At 41.8% G+C, this 14,744-nt stretch overlaps 1 protein-coding gene across 1 annotated transcript in view; it reads right to left on the bottom strand.

The window, feature by feature from the left end:
- The window catches only part of gsap (gamma-secretase activating protein), a 17,923-nt gene extending 3,199 nt beyond the window's left edge, over nt 1–14,724 (bottom strand). Inside the window, exons 1-28 of the mRNA XM_028953891.1 lie at nt 14,385–14,724; nt 14,243–14,313; nt 14,112–14,168; nt 13,966–14,035; nt 13,205–13,252; nt 13,023–13,111; nt 12,871–12,940; nt 12,654–12,703; nt 12,445–12,549; nt 12,039–12,095; nt 11,844–11,890; nt 11,676–11,761; nt 11,194–11,271; nt 11,029–11,112; nt 10,304–10,396; nt 9,836–10,056; nt 9,464–9,533; nt 9,304–9,383; nt 8,818–8,898; nt 8,389–8,523; nt 8,231–8,292; nt 8,073–8,104; nt 7,508–7,569; nt 6,995–7,090; nt 5,729–5,799; nt 4,912–5,006; nt 4,066–4,185; nt 1,903–1,964 (exon numbers count right to left, since the gene is read on the bottom strand). Coding sequence (XP_028809724.1) covers nt 1,903–1,964; nt 4,066–4,185; nt 4,912–5,006; nt 5,729–5,799; nt 6,995–7,090; nt 7,508–7,569; nt 8,073–8,104; nt 8,231–8,292; nt 8,389–8,523; nt 8,818–8,898; nt 9,304–9,383; nt 9,464–9,533; nt 9,836–10,056; nt 10,304–10,396; nt 11,029–11,112; nt 11,194–11,271; nt 11,676–11,761; nt 11,844–11,890; nt 12,039–12,095; nt 12,445–12,549; nt 12,654–12,703; nt 12,871–12,940; nt 13,023–13,111; nt 13,205–13,252; nt 13,966–14,035; nt 14,112–14,168; nt 14,243–14,313; nt 14,385–14,472 — 2,280 coding nt within the window. The 5' untranslated portion in view covers nt 14,473–14,724. The remainder of the gene's footprint in view (nt 1–1,902; nt 1,965–4,065; nt 4,186–4,911; nt 5,007–5,728; nt 5,800–6,994; nt 7,091–7,507; nt 7,570–8,072; nt 8,105–8,230; nt 8,293–8,388; nt 8,524–8,817; nt 8,899–9,303; nt 9,384–9,463; nt 9,534–9,835; nt 10,057–10,303; nt 10,397–11,028; nt 11,113–11,193; nt 11,272–11,675; nt 11,762–11,843; nt 11,891–12,038; nt 12,096–12,444; nt 12,550–12,653; nt 12,704–12,870; nt 12,941–13,022; nt 13,112–13,204; nt 13,253–13,965; nt 14,036–14,111; nt 14,169–14,242; nt 14,314–14,384) is intronic.
- Nucleotides 14,725–14,744: the final 20 nt, after the last annotated feature.

The following is a 14,744-nucleotide window of genomic DNA, read 5'->3' on the forward strand; positions in this document are numbered from 1 at the left end:
ACTGAGACGCAATGCATTCCATTCAGTTTCCATTTCTTTAGGAAGAATCTCGCCCACGTCGTACAAACGCCATATACCATCCGTTTTTCATATTAGCCACAGATCAGGACTCACAAACAATAAACACTCATCCACTGAACTGAAAATGAATTCCTATGACATGAAATCTTATATAATGTCCATGACACCATTCTACAGATATTTGGAGTCTGCGCTGGAAAGCAAGAGTGGAGAGGAAAAAGGCCTACCTTTCTTCAAGGGTGGGGGGTTATTATAGGACTTTGGTCATGTTACTGATTAAATATACAGAAGTGAGAACTGCTCAAAGTGCAAGCAATGACATTTCTTAGGGTTGTGAAATAGGACCATTTACCAGCTCAATGTGACTGTACTGTCGGGACAATTAGATTTTCCCTTATTAGTAACCTGGAGAATGTTAAAGAAACTCTGCTGGACTAATTACAGATGACAGAGCCTTGGGAAAATGGTCACTGGAATGACCATCAGGCTCAAGATACACTGAAAATAAATTTAAACCGGGGGCCTTTGAATTTACTACAAAGGAATTTAGTAAATCTAACACACATTAATATATGTTTCTTTTGTAGACAAGTAGATTTCAGTAGATTATCGAGAATGTTGAATATACTAGATTCTTTCACATTGCCTGGAAGTGACCAAATCGAAAATCTGAAATCAATTTAATCATGTTTGCCCACCACTGGAAATGGAACAAGATGTCAGTTGGATCATAGGGCAGGTTCATTTACACACCATTTGGGTGATTGCTAGTTTGTTTGATGGGTTGGTGGCTGTGGGGAGAATAGGTAATAAATAGAATTTTACAATAAATTGGTATTAGGGAATTGAATACTATGTTGATTCAACATGATTTTTTTTTTTAATAATCTTACACAAATTAAAGATTTAGCTTTAAAGAGAAACAATTAATTAATCTTGTCATTTGGTCCTATTATGATCATGTGTGTGTTTGTCCATCGGAATCATTACTTGAATAAAAACAATGATCATCTATGTGCGTGTTTGTTTTTTTGGACCAAGATGACTATAACAGGGGTCGTGTTTGTGTTGTCCCCTGACGTTGGTCCCTGGCTGTTATTACAAGCAAATACAAGAATGGAAGTGTTGTCAAGTTGAGGAAAATTTCAGGAAAATTTGCTAGTCCTAAATAGCGATTGAGGGACAAAGTTCATTATTAAATATATTAAGTATTAACAGGCAGTGTGTGATGGACATATATTCCTCCCATTTTAATCTGTATTTATAAAAACATCATTAAAGTTCATCTGCTGGCTGTCAGAAATAATTACACATACAGATGACAAGCGAGCGGTGCTTTCCTCCTGAGGCCATACTTTATGTGACATTGGCAAACCCGGGGCTCCCTGTTCTCAACAATAAGTCACTCACTCACAGAGGAGGAAACGACAGCAAGCAGTTCATACGGGAAATGATGAGCCATTACCGTTTTTTCCGGTAGTATTATCATTTCCATTGAGATGACTCACAGCCACCCCATTGGTGACAGCTATAATGACAACTGTAAAAGTCACCGGCCTTTTTATTAGATACTTTATTACATCCTTGACCCTAAAGGTATCTTAACATACACTCAAGTAGTGTTTTTTTTTTATTGGAGGACATAATTGGAGGAGTTTGGGCCAGTCAGAGGCCATTTTATAAATTAAATAAGGGGGACCAAATATTTTAAGGTGAAAAACTGGCTGGCCTCTGTCAGCACAAGACAATGCTTGGTTGGTTCCATCGCTAACAGAAGACTGATTTAGTCACGCACCATTGTCAATGCTAGGTGCCACCAAAAATTGGCCTGAAAACTGGTGTCCAGCAGTCCACGCGGCATTTCTAACGCAGGGGTCTCACCTCAGGCAACCTCTTCAGAATGCTAAACTTCAGCTCCTCATTTGAATCGCTGTTGTCCAGATCTGTAGGGCAGGGCGAAAAACGGTTACTGTGCAAAAACACGGACAAACTGGAAATGGACTAAATTGATCATCCAGCTCCTTCCAGCCCTACTCCCTATCTATTCTGCTGCTCTGGTAGCCGTATTTGATGCTTATCGACCGGTGACAAAAATACAATGAGTTAGACAAACCCTTTTAAAAGCCAGCTGCTATCTAAACTGCACACATGGTGGCTGGAGTCTCGGTTAAGATGTTTTTCAGTGCAGTGACAGACGGATCACACCCTTGCTTTGACAAACTGAATGCTAGTCTGGAAGTGATATGTTTCTTCCTGTTCTTTCCTGAAAGGGACAAAAGCCCTGAGTGGGTGGCGTAAGTCTCTTTCTTATTTCTTAGGCATCTTATTTTAAATTTCCTGTAACATAGCACACGGCGCACTCGCCCCATCGACATATATCACTCTGTTCGTGTCACAGCCTAAAGTCAGTCAGTCTGGACCGCATTTATTTGTGACGTCGATATATCTACAGGCGTGGCTGCTATCCAGAAATATTGTTGTGCAGAGCTGGAAATGCGGCCTTTCCCACTGCCTTTTCCGGTCCAGTGCCAAAGGCTCAGGTTACGGCCCCTTTTCAGGCTTCAGCTGGACCCAAAGGGAACTGGGTTGTTTTTGCAAATCGCATCAGGGCCGATAAGCAGAAAAAATACGGAGATATTTCCAAAGGACACTCTACTGCAGGACAACTCTGCAGCAAATGAGGGGTAAGACACTCGCCTAGGAACCAGAATACCACCAAGTCACAGGATCAAACCCTACGTACTACCAAGACAAAGATGTTTGCTCATGTATGTTACCCACTAGGCTACAACTCATTCCTGTATGTGCTATTAATGTAATCATACCTGTAAATGGCATAAATGTAAATCAAGCCATGGACAAATATACAAGTCATCAGAATATGGAACTGTGGCAAGATGAACAACCATTTTCACCCCATCTTTGCAATACTTGCCCCCCCCTCCCAAATTATTTCTACATGGACATTGTCTATTGCCCTGTTTGAAATTGTGTACTTTTGTAAAAGCACTTCCATGTAGCACAGTGCGCTGTGTTGGGCTCGGGATGAACTTTGTTGAGGATATGTTGCCTGAAGAAGTCACACCTTGCGGCTGGTGAATTTACCATTTTCCTTATAAAAGTGACATCTCCTTTATCTGCAGCCTCCTGGTTACGTTTGTCAGTGCTCCATCTCCTTCCAGTACATAGCTAAGATGATGACAGCTCCATGAACATTACAAGTGCTCCATCCTGGTCCACATAGTGAATCACATTTCGGCACGAAAACGTGAAGGTTTTTATGCACTCGAAAAAAGCATGTGCATAAATACACGATTTCTGAATCACCAAATAAATAAATACACTGAAAAGTAATGTAAGTGCCTGGTTGTGTAAATGTCTATGTACATACATACTTTATCACAGCAGCGCTGCAACCTTTCTAGCATTTTTTGGAAATATCATGTGGTGTCCTCCCAACACCTTTTCAAGAATGTGAAGTGTCGATAGACTAGACACATGATATGCTCAACATATCAAGAGTTTGAGCTTTTGTGGCTAAATAAGAGGCAACTACTGAAAACCCCGTTTGTTTTATTCCAATTTGTAAATGATTCATATAAATACTCACCTCAACAACAGTGGATAAACACACACACCCACATTCTGCAGTGCCATTTTTAAACATCCTCTGAGGGTTGGAATGACCCCTTAATACAAAGGAGGTCATCGCGCTACCTAAGCCAGGTTTTATTTAAATCTGAATGTGACAGTCACTGGTATAATGAATTCTCCAGAGTGCTATTCCAGAGCGCTTGATGGAGCCCAGTGTGGAAAAGTACTGCAGAGCCGCAGCCTCATGCGTGTGACACAATATAGCCCTCTGTCGGTGTCTGTAGAAAATATAGACCTGGGTTCGCATCTGTGTGTCCTTACACGGTTAAAATGCACATTTACAAAAGAAAGCATATAAAACTAAAATACAATGCTTGCTTTTATATAGTGGGGTCAAGGTTGGGGGTCGCGTTAATGTACATGTGTGTGTGTGTGTGTGTGTTTTCATACCCATCACAAGACGTGACACGAAAGGCTCTGTGAGCTGCAGAAGCCTGTGGTCCACGTACTGCAGGAAGGTGTGTCGAGACAGGCAACGAACCCCCAGCACGGTCAGCAGGGTGTGGTAACCTGCACAAGGCGAGAAGCAGGTCGTTACCCCACACACTGCGCAAACTCCACCCCGGGGCACTGGCGCCGCCCGAAAACTGCTACGCCGCAGTCAAGGACAGAGGCGCGCTTCAGCTGCCATGCTGGCCTGGGGCCCGCCAGAGACATTACACGCTTGTTATTACTGCAGCCCTGCAAACAGGCCCAGAGGAATAACTTTTTGGAGGCCAGATCCTCAACTTCTGAAAACAGGGCACTACTATGCCACAGGACAAATATCCACATCGCATGAGTCAACTGGGCTCTTTTTTTAACAGCGAGAAGACATCGCCATGATTCACCATGAGTCACGATTAAGTGTAATGCAGTATTCATCCCAATTTACATTTAACAAGGCAGTATTTATAACACAGTTCTCAGTACATTACATTAAATTTAGTATCATTACATTAATTTTAAGATTTTGTGTCCACTGCATTTCCACATACCTTCAGTTGTATTTTTATATGTAATTATTACATTGTTATGTAATACACTGTACATAGATATCTTATATATATAGTTTACCTTAAATGCACCATGTATTTTTTGATACACACAGCATTGTGTCTAAATATGTTAGTGGCAAAGAGGACATTCCTTGTCAGGCATTTTAACTCCCAACTGTAACAGCATGTTTGCAGTGGTGGTAGTAGCCTAGTGGGTAACACACTTGCCTATGAACCAGAAGACCCAGCTGGCTCTTACCAGGAGGAAGAGGCAACCAGAGGCCCTGTGTGGCCTCCAGAATTCGGAACATCACGTGAAACACGGCCCACTCCTCAGCGCCAGTCGGGTGATTACTACAACAAGGGGAACGTGAATCAGTGAATTCACTCACACAGCACTGTGATGTAAAGCATGCATGTTCCACAGTCATTTGTAGGATCAGCAATCATATTTAACCTCAGTAAACACCTCAGTTATTACTAGTGTTTTAGTCAATGAACAAAATATCTGTCAACAATCCTTTATGGCATGCCTAAAAACTATAAGGAAATACATCATGTAATATTGTTGACTAATAAAAACAAGGCTAAATGTGGTTTTCAAAATAAAAACTAATAAAATGTCTCCTTATTTTGACTCCTAATTTTTTTTACTGCGTTATTATTAAGCAGTTCTGTTTCCTGTGTCTCCCATTCAGTGGGAGGGCAGTGGTGGCCTAGTTGACAAACTTGACTATAGACTAAAATGAGTAAGGAGTCTATGGACATGACTGTGACTAATAAAAACTAAAATTAAGATAGATCAGCAAAAAATATATAGTTATTACATGTGTTAGTCATGGTTTGGGAGGTAAGGGGTACATCAGATTTGTGTCTGACAAATCCTGTAACTCTTCTCAGGTCAGATCAAGTATTCATGAGTTTATTAATACACTGGCCATGCATGCCACTGTGGCGTCTGGTGGAGTTTACATTAATGCTGAATCGCAAAAGCATTTTCACGAATGGTCTCATCAATCTGAAGCCAAACACATAAATTACTGAGCAAGACATGTTTGAGATGCAAGTGTACTTACAAGCAAAGCACCTTCAGGTCCACTTTGTACTTCAGCCAGACCGACTCCAGCATGTGTCGGATGAGCTCCAGCTGCATAGGCACAGAAAGGTTAAAGGTCACTAATCTCATCAAATCACATTAAGTACCTGCCTCAGTTTAACACATTTCTCTCTCATTTCCTGTTTCCAAAGCCCTTCTCTGTGGCCATAATATAGCCCACAATAAAACGCAGAAAAACACACGCACTTGTACCCAAGCACACATGACTTCCTCTTATCCTCATGTTCCCTTCACTCCACAATAACAGGAAGTACTTTTGCTATACTTGTATCCTTTTGGGTACTTTTCATGGAAAACTAGAGAAACTAGAAAAGTGATTCTAGGAGACATGATGATATGTTGAAAATGCTTATCTGTTGCCTGAAATTCTTCCACCATACAATGACTAAGCTGAATACAGGATGTAGGCCTGGTGCAGATTGTGGAATATGTAATGGACATGCATGGGAATATTAAACAGGATATGAATCAAAAATGTAAAAACTATTTAATATTGCATTATATTAAACAGAATTCTTTTGTTTTGATGAAACAGTACACATCCGAACATCCATATTTAAGCCCCATAACATTTGACTGCAGTACTGTTTAAGTGTGCATTTGTTGCCATATGTCACTTGGCTTCACTTCACATCTGAAAGATTAATTGATGAATCTTCATGAAAGCTAAAGCTCTACGTAAGTCTCTCTTACTCCGACACCAGTCATCAACACTGGCGGAAAAGGTTGGGGAAAACCAGGCTGCTCTGGGACAAGGGTGTTATCGACCACAATGAGTTTCAGTTCTGGATATATGTAAACAGTCTCAGTCGCTCTAACTGGTAACACATGAGCTGGAATAGACTTGTGCTGCACAACGTTAAAGAAACAACTTGGCCATTTACAATGCTCACCTGACCAAAAAAAAAAAAGGTTTCCTTTTGTTGAACACTGCAACCACATGCACTAAGCACATGTTTTGTTTTTTTTTGTTGTTTTTTTTACAGCTTTTCACTTCTATTAAAGTGCAATGCACATTTAAAATAAATGTTTTATGGTATCATAAACACACCTATGACCAACCACACAAATTCAATTGTGGAAATATAATGAATGACTAAAACTACTTTTACTAACTTGCAGATGATGAATTCTGATATACTGAGATCACTGGTGAATTGAACTTTTACTTTATTCAAGTATTAGTCGAAAATGACTGCTTTAAATACAAGATATCCCTCCCTACCAGCTTAGCAACGTAGTTCAACACCAGAACGTCAACCTTTTTCTTCCCTAGCCGAGGCAGGTGTCTGTTGAGATGCTCTCGCAGCTTGTCCGCTGTCTGCATGAACACAATAGGTAAAAACAGAAATAACAAGTACATGCTTAAGGGCAGGAAATAGCTTAAGGGATATTATAAACAGCGAAGTAAACACATTTTCCAAAAACTAGACCGTGTGTTTATATTGGACATCATTAACAGGAAAGGTGGGGGGAGGACAAAGCATTTTGAGGGGAAACTTGGAAGGGACCCTGTCCCCAGCAGTGAGAAAGAGGGTCACATTTAGTTCAATGTTCCCAAAAATATAATTCCTGGACGTTTCTTCCAGGGCTAGTGCAGGTTACACAGACACCCGACTGTGACGGCCGGCGTTTTCGGAAGTGACCAGCAAAAACTTAAACAAAGAGAAATAGAGGAACGGCAGGTTGTTGTCTTTGGACATTGTTCCCGAAGAGACCACTCCTGAGGAGTCCTCACCAGGCCTATGAGTGCCCTCTGCTGGTGGTCCTCCTCCTGAAACAGGGGCACCACCCTCTTATCTGCAGAACAGACCACAACACCTTAACATCACAGCATGACAGGCATTTTTCAAAAAGAACGGTGATCTGAGATTGAAACCATGGCAGCGTAAGGGTGTGTTTGTGTGTGCAGGAGATCAGATCTGTGGCGAGCAGCCAGTCTCTTAAGTGAAGTGAGCACAGCTGCTGCGGTGTATTTTGGGATTGCAGAAGTATGAGAAGGAAAAAAAAAAAAAAAAAGAGAGAATTTACCCCTCCCTCACTAATGTTATGTGATGAAACCCCTCCACTTTCTCGCCTACACTTTGCTCTTTTTCTCCCCTTGATTAATTGTGCACAAGTATAATGTTTAGATACGGTGATTCAAGCATCAGGCCTTTTTATTTCCCCATCCACACCTGGCATTTGCTTTAAAATGGATATTAAGGCATCTCTCTATATCTTATATCACAGCAAAGGGGGCAAGTAGCATTTGATAAAACAGCCACATTAGCAGCCATTCGATACATGCAGTTATGTCTTACCAAGGCACCAGTTGTCCACCATGGACAGAACCCTGTAGACAGAGAGAAAAAAAACAGTGTGCATTGCAGTTCTGTCTCCGTTTCAAATCCCATTTGCTCCCACACACTCGCCCCCCCTCCTCACAGACAGCATTCTACTCATGCTGATCTCCACCTACTTCTTGGTGTTGTCCTCGATATGCCGTAGGTTGTTTGAGGATTTCCTCTTTTCGGTGCTTTGCTACAAGAGAGGGCAGGTCGTTCATTATTCAATATTTATTTGTTCATTTCTGTTCCCACATTTTTCCCCTTGAGTGGTGATTATATCAGGCCTCACCAATCCTTCCAGGATTTTGGTCCATTCTTGTTGGATCTGAGAAGTTCTGTATCTTGGATTTGGAACTGCCTCAAAGTACCTGGTCCTCTCAGTAATCCACTGTAGTTCTTCCCAGTATCCCTGGAGATTGCGAGCCTTTTGCGCAGAAAGCCAACAGAACGCGTCATTTACATCGTAGAACCTGCCATGTGTATTTTTCAACTTTTGAGATGCTAGCAGTCCATTCCTTCCAAATATGCATCTGTTAATCATTAAGTTCCTCAGAAACGCACTCTCATTCTATTAAACAGGAATTCTGCTGGATTTCATGCAGGCATTTGCCATCTAGTGCTAATATGAGGATATGAAGACTAGTCATAAAATGTTTTCAGTCTCAATTTTTTTTAAAGCATGCACATTTCTGTCTTGGATGTTAAAGTCTTGGTCTACCTTCCCTTTGAAAACTGGCTGTGGGAGAAGTTCAGGAGTGCACTTCACCCCTGGGATCATGGTCAAAGCATCAGGCAGCTCCTTATTGAAGAGAGAGAAGGGAGAAAAAAGAAAAAAAAGTCATAATTTTAATGAATTGTTACTCTACCTATTTTTATGATAACAAATTAAATCATAAGACTTAAAAAAGCTATTCTAAGCAATCACAGAAACATTAGAGTAACCATGCATCTACCAGAGAAGGTAGCATCAGATCACAGTTTTCAGTTTCTTTGTCATTTTGCAGTTTGTTATTGACATTATGCATTGATTTCTTTATGAATTCCTCTGAGTTGCTGCAGCATATTGCGAGGATTGTGTGTTTTGTCTTTCTGCAATTTGGTGCACTGACTGCAGTACTTTGGAGAAACTAAATTATGCCTTAAGTGACACAGATATTGATTTAAAGATCAGTGTTGATAATTAACATCGTTGCTTCTGCCCGACCTTCTTCTCAAACACAGAGGAGTATGGCAGTACTTTATCAAGACTCAGCGACTGGTGGTACGTGATCCTATACAGCGAGGCTGTGATGAAAACAAAAACACGTCAGCACTATTCTTTTACACTAATATTGTAATTTGAGGCTGGAGGGCCATGTACTCACCCAGGATGAACTCCTGGATTTGATCAAAGGCGTCGGGGCCCATGGCATTCTCACAGATCCAGTCAATGACCTGAAAGGTGGCGAACACAAAAGATTCATGGTAGGTGTTCCTGAGAATGCAAAGCTGGCAAGAATGTAAACTAGCCAGCAGGCACAATGATCCAAGCTGCTCCGTTTTAAGTGGATGTGTTCCACAGCTGCACTCACAATGCACCTACTTATCAGCAGCGCTGCTGGAGAAGCACATTCTTCATACAAGCAGACAGATTCACCGTCACCAGACTGCACTCTGCCTCCCGCGTGACTACCGTCTTTCAATACTCCAATACTCTGGGCTCTTTCCCTACCCCCTCGCTCCGTCCTTCTGTTCACCTTCATCTCCATGTCAGGATCAGAGCCCTTGTAGACCAGCATGCAGTGCAGCGCAGCCAGTCGCTGGGCCTCCGCCGTGCTATTGTGCAAACAGCCAACCAGGAATGATGGGCTGATATCGGCTGCGTACATCCTACCGGTCGACACATCCAGCAGGGTGGAGTCAGATAGGGTCAGAACCGCACTGCCAGATCCCAGTGGACCCAGCTGGGCATCTGGACCTGCACATCAGCAAAGCGTCAACAGATATTGTCCCTATAGAAAGCGTTATAACATTCCGATACTGTGATAAAGCATGAAAGGAAAGAACATCAATTCAGTATGGTTTCCCTATGTTCTAAGAGTCAGGGCTACAGTGTCGTTACATGTTCACTAAATGAGAAACTTTGCATTTTTGTGAAGTCATGACACAATGTCCGGATGGATGATAATATTCAGTATAATATTTTATGCCCTAGTCTTCCTTACCTGACAGAAAGAGGCTGTAGCATAGCAGGTCCTGCTGCCTGGTGTTGATCAAGTGCAGAAATTGCCCCGAAAGATAAACCACTAGGTAATAACCTAGACACAAGAGACTTGTAAGTGCTTGTCATAAGATCATATTTCCCACTTTGGAATTTATAATTGTGACTTACAACACAGTCACGTGCTTAACTGGGAAATTTGCTTGACTGAGGAAGTAGTCCGAAAAGAGAGACATTAATGTCTTTTAGGAAGAAAAGTATGAATGGAAGTTCAACAATGTTAATTAATCAAACTTTCTATTTAAAGACTTGTCATATAATGTCATATAATGTTACTAGTAAAAAATTGTATTACTATTTGCTGATGTCTGGCCCTGTGCCATGTTTCTACACCACAGGTCGGGTATCGTGGAGTTTTCTCATAGTAAATATGACTTTATTTGGCCAGTCATGTACTTGGAACCCAAAATTAGGATAAATCTGATAGAGCATGAAGGCAGCATCTCTATTACCTCTAAACGAGCATGTCAAGTCTTTTTCTGTTGATAGCAACACATAATAAGCAAGAATTCTACTCTTACTCTTAAAAACACTTATTCACAAATAAACATAATTTCATGACATATAAATGTTGCAAAATGAATGTGATCATTCGTAGATATTTTTCTCTTTTGGTGGAATCTGGTATACGGTTTGTACAGCAAGTTACGAGGCTTCATTGAGACTGACCCAAGCTAAAGAACAGAGGCTGGAGCTGTGGCGTGCTGGGTACAGCTTCTTGATCCAGAGCCACTGTGAAGGTCTTACTGCAACCTTCATGGTGAAGGAGAGAATAGTGTCGAATTAGAAAACAGATAAAACAGCGGCATCTCTGTCAGTTAAATGTAGACTTACCGCGATGCACGAATGCTGTTGTGTATGTGAAATGGTTTTTGCCACTGGCGGGATGGCTGTAGCAAATGCACAGGCTTCCTGGAAAGGAACGACAAGTGTTGTTTAATTGTGCACAGCCCCAAAAACGATCCAGTGGCGGTGAAACGACACGTCTGTAACATGCGAGTCAACAATGCGGACGTGTATATTAACAAAAGCACCAGTTTTGATTTTACAATGAATATGGAAAGAATGGAATTCAGTAAAGAGATCATCTGTGAAGATAAAAAAATAAAAATGTGGCTGATCTAATCTCAGTGTGCAAATGATTAACTTTTTTCAGCGGGTGCAGGCTGGTGCTGATCATCCCAGGAACTGGTTTTAAAAGGGAACTTACTCTCTGGTCCAGTTCAAGTCCCAAGTAACAGGCGGAGACAAAACGAGAACTTTTTAAAATAGAGTAACATTTCCTTCCATTTCTAAAGGAGAAAGAGCGGGCTGACCTGCTTCATCGGTAAAAACCATCAGACAGATCCCCTCATCCTTTATCCCCAGGTCCAGGTAGTGATCGAAGCCCAGGTTAACAAATCTGGCAAAATGACACACAAAGAGGAGGGATGTTGGTGCAGTTATGGGATGTGAACTTGTTGCATCTGGACAAGTGTACTTGCCTCATAGAGGTAAATGGGTTGGCTGGCAGTTCCAGGGGAAACTCAAACTGTTTCATACACAACACAAATGTTATGAGCATCTAAAACCTATTAACAGAGACGTAATAAAATATCACCTACATCTGTGTATGTCACAATCTAGTGGGGTTTTCTTATATGACAATGAATACAGGTAATTTTCTGACTTTTACTTACCAAAGTGTCACAGTTGCGGTCAGGGTAAAATTGTACACATTTAAGCATACATTTTTCCTAACAGACAGAAAAATTATGATTATTTCAGGACAATTAATTTTACAATTTCATTATAATTAATGTATACTTATTTGTTTGCCTGATTACTGAACCTCTAGTTTGTTGAAAATATTGGCATGTATATAAATATGCCTGGAATATTAATAAATTGGCTTGTAGGATCAGTAATCAGTAAAATACTTTACGTGTTTAAGTCAAATAAGAAATAACTGTCCAGTATTAGTTTTTCCTTCATTTGATTTTATTTCTTTTCATTCGGAATATCTCTTTGGCCGCATCTCGGGAGCTTGCACCATTGAATGCCCTTGGCTGTATGCATGTGTTTAATTGGAGGAAAAATGCTAACCTTGCAGGTGAGGTAGAAGAGTCTTTGAGTCTGGGAATCCCACTGAACCCAGAAAAAATCCTCAGCCACTCTGTCTTTGGCCAGACGGTCCGGGTTTACCATAACCTTCGGCATACAGGACAATTCAGACATCTGAGCGACTCATGGCAACAAAAGGAGACCTGTTCAATGCTCATCATAACTCCTAAAGAATACTGATCACACCATACCATTTTGTAGCCCTCCTGCCTTGCCAACATCACATGGTACAAATCAACATCTACAAAACAAACAGCACAGCAACAGTGTGCTTTATGTTACCAAAAAAATAGAAAAAGCTATGCCTCTTTTGTAAAATCCTATAGACTTTTACATGCAGTGTTTGTGTGTGTGTGTGTGTGTGTGTGTGAGTGTGTGTGTTTTCATGCGTCATTCCCAATGACTTACAGCCGTCTTCCGCAATCAGCAGTAAGTGGCTCTCAAGCACAGAGTTCTGAGTGGGTTCACAATGAAGAAACTAGATGGAGAAAAGGGACGTTTCTTTCTTATCTTTTGCCTTTTTAGACACAAAAGAATTATGATGCGAACAATGTAATCACCTGAACTTTCACCCTGCAGTCCACCGCTTTCAGGACTTTGGTGTTGTTGATTGGATGAATCTCGATGAGAAGCGTTAGACATTTTGAAACTTTGGAAAAACAAAAGTATCGAAACAATAATGGGCCAAACATAATCATAGCTATAAAGCTACCTGTCATTCATACCAGACATAGGACAGTACCTGGTTTCAGGCGTTCCTCGCAACTTGTATGTTGAGCCAAACTAATTGCTGAAACAGAAACACCACTTAAACGTACAACCTTCGCCATTAGAAATAACATCAAGAAACTAATCAATGCCAACATTATACATCAGTGAGAATTACCTCAGATTATATTTAGCTCTCCAATTACCGCCGTTATGTCCGATTCATAGAACATTTCACAAACTATACCTTTTCCTAAAAACATGTTGAAGGAACATTAAGAAAACATTCCTGAATTACGTTAGTGGAACGTTCACTTAAAGCTCTTCCAGAACACTCCCACACTGGTCAGTGAATGTTTGTGGAACATTCCCTAAACCAAAATTGTTTGAGATTCCTGAATTACTACACTGATGATATTAAGAATAATAAGTACACTGAATCACAACATTTAAACCCACAATAATGATAATAATAATAATATAAAGTGGTACGAGTTAGAAAATCAAGCTCATACATCATGTATGTCCTTTTTCTGCATGGGAAACCACTGTTTGGTGCATTAAAAGTGGGTGGAAACTCCAGTCCATTCCGTATTAGAAAACCCCTTTCGAAATGATCTTAGTAGCTCTTACAGAAGCAACAAAAACCCCACAAATTCACACTAGTGCCATATCTGGAGCTTCAGCAGACGTGGGTTCGTTTACAACTTGGTTTATTATTGGTTTGTAAACGTTCTGCTTTTTTTAATTCCATGTAAAAGGAACGTCTGAGCCCCGTGGCCTCGCATCTCTCACCCAGCAGAGTTTCCTCCTTGTTCAGGCTGCAGCTGCTGACGGACACCTGCTTGTCGAACGTGTAGAGGAGCTGCGAAGAGGAGGGCAGTTCAGGGCCCGGCCGGCGGCACACGCAGGGAAAAAAGTCACACGTCGTCGCCGTCTACCTTATTCTGCTTGCTCTGCGGATCGTACTTCCCGACCCTGGTCGTCCCTGTAGCTCCCTGACGAGCACAAACAGCGGTGACTCCACCGAACCTACCGGCTCGGTCGGCGTGTTAAAAAAAACTGGACGTACTCTCCAGGAATATAACACGCGTCCATCTCGCTCCACGTTGAGGATCCGAGGATCGACAGCGCCTGCAGTTTCTGGAGACAGAAGAACCCATTTTTCAACTAGTCGGGGGCACGTCAACAAAAAAAAAAGAGCGACTACTCGCCTTCCGGCGTCCTGGCATGTCCCTCTTTCTCCAAAATGCCTGAGAAGACGTCCCTCCGCGGATCAAAAGTTAAACTGAGTTGAATCATGTGCGCCACTCGGTCCTTCGCACGCGTCCACGCGAGAGGCGACGACGCTCGCTCACAAGAGAGCCCTGTCGCGCGTCACGTGACTCGCGTCAGCAGTTCACCTTTTCCTTCCCACTTCCACGAACCTCGCGGTCCTACGTCCGCCGCGGACTCGGAGAGCGGCCAGTAGATCCCAGTTTCCATTCAGGTCCGCGCGGAAAAGTTAGACTCCTGTCGCCCGTCATGTAGTCCCGCCTCCCGAGGCCCGTGTGCGTCCTGATAGGCTGGACGCT

This window comes from Denticeps clupeoides, chromosome 15 (assembly GCF_900700375.1).
Source record: "Denticeps clupeoides chromosome 15, fDenClu1.1, whole genome shotgun sequence".
NCBI lineage: Eukaryota > Metazoa > Chordata > Actinopteri > Clupeiformes > Denticipitidae > Denticeps > Denticeps clupeoides.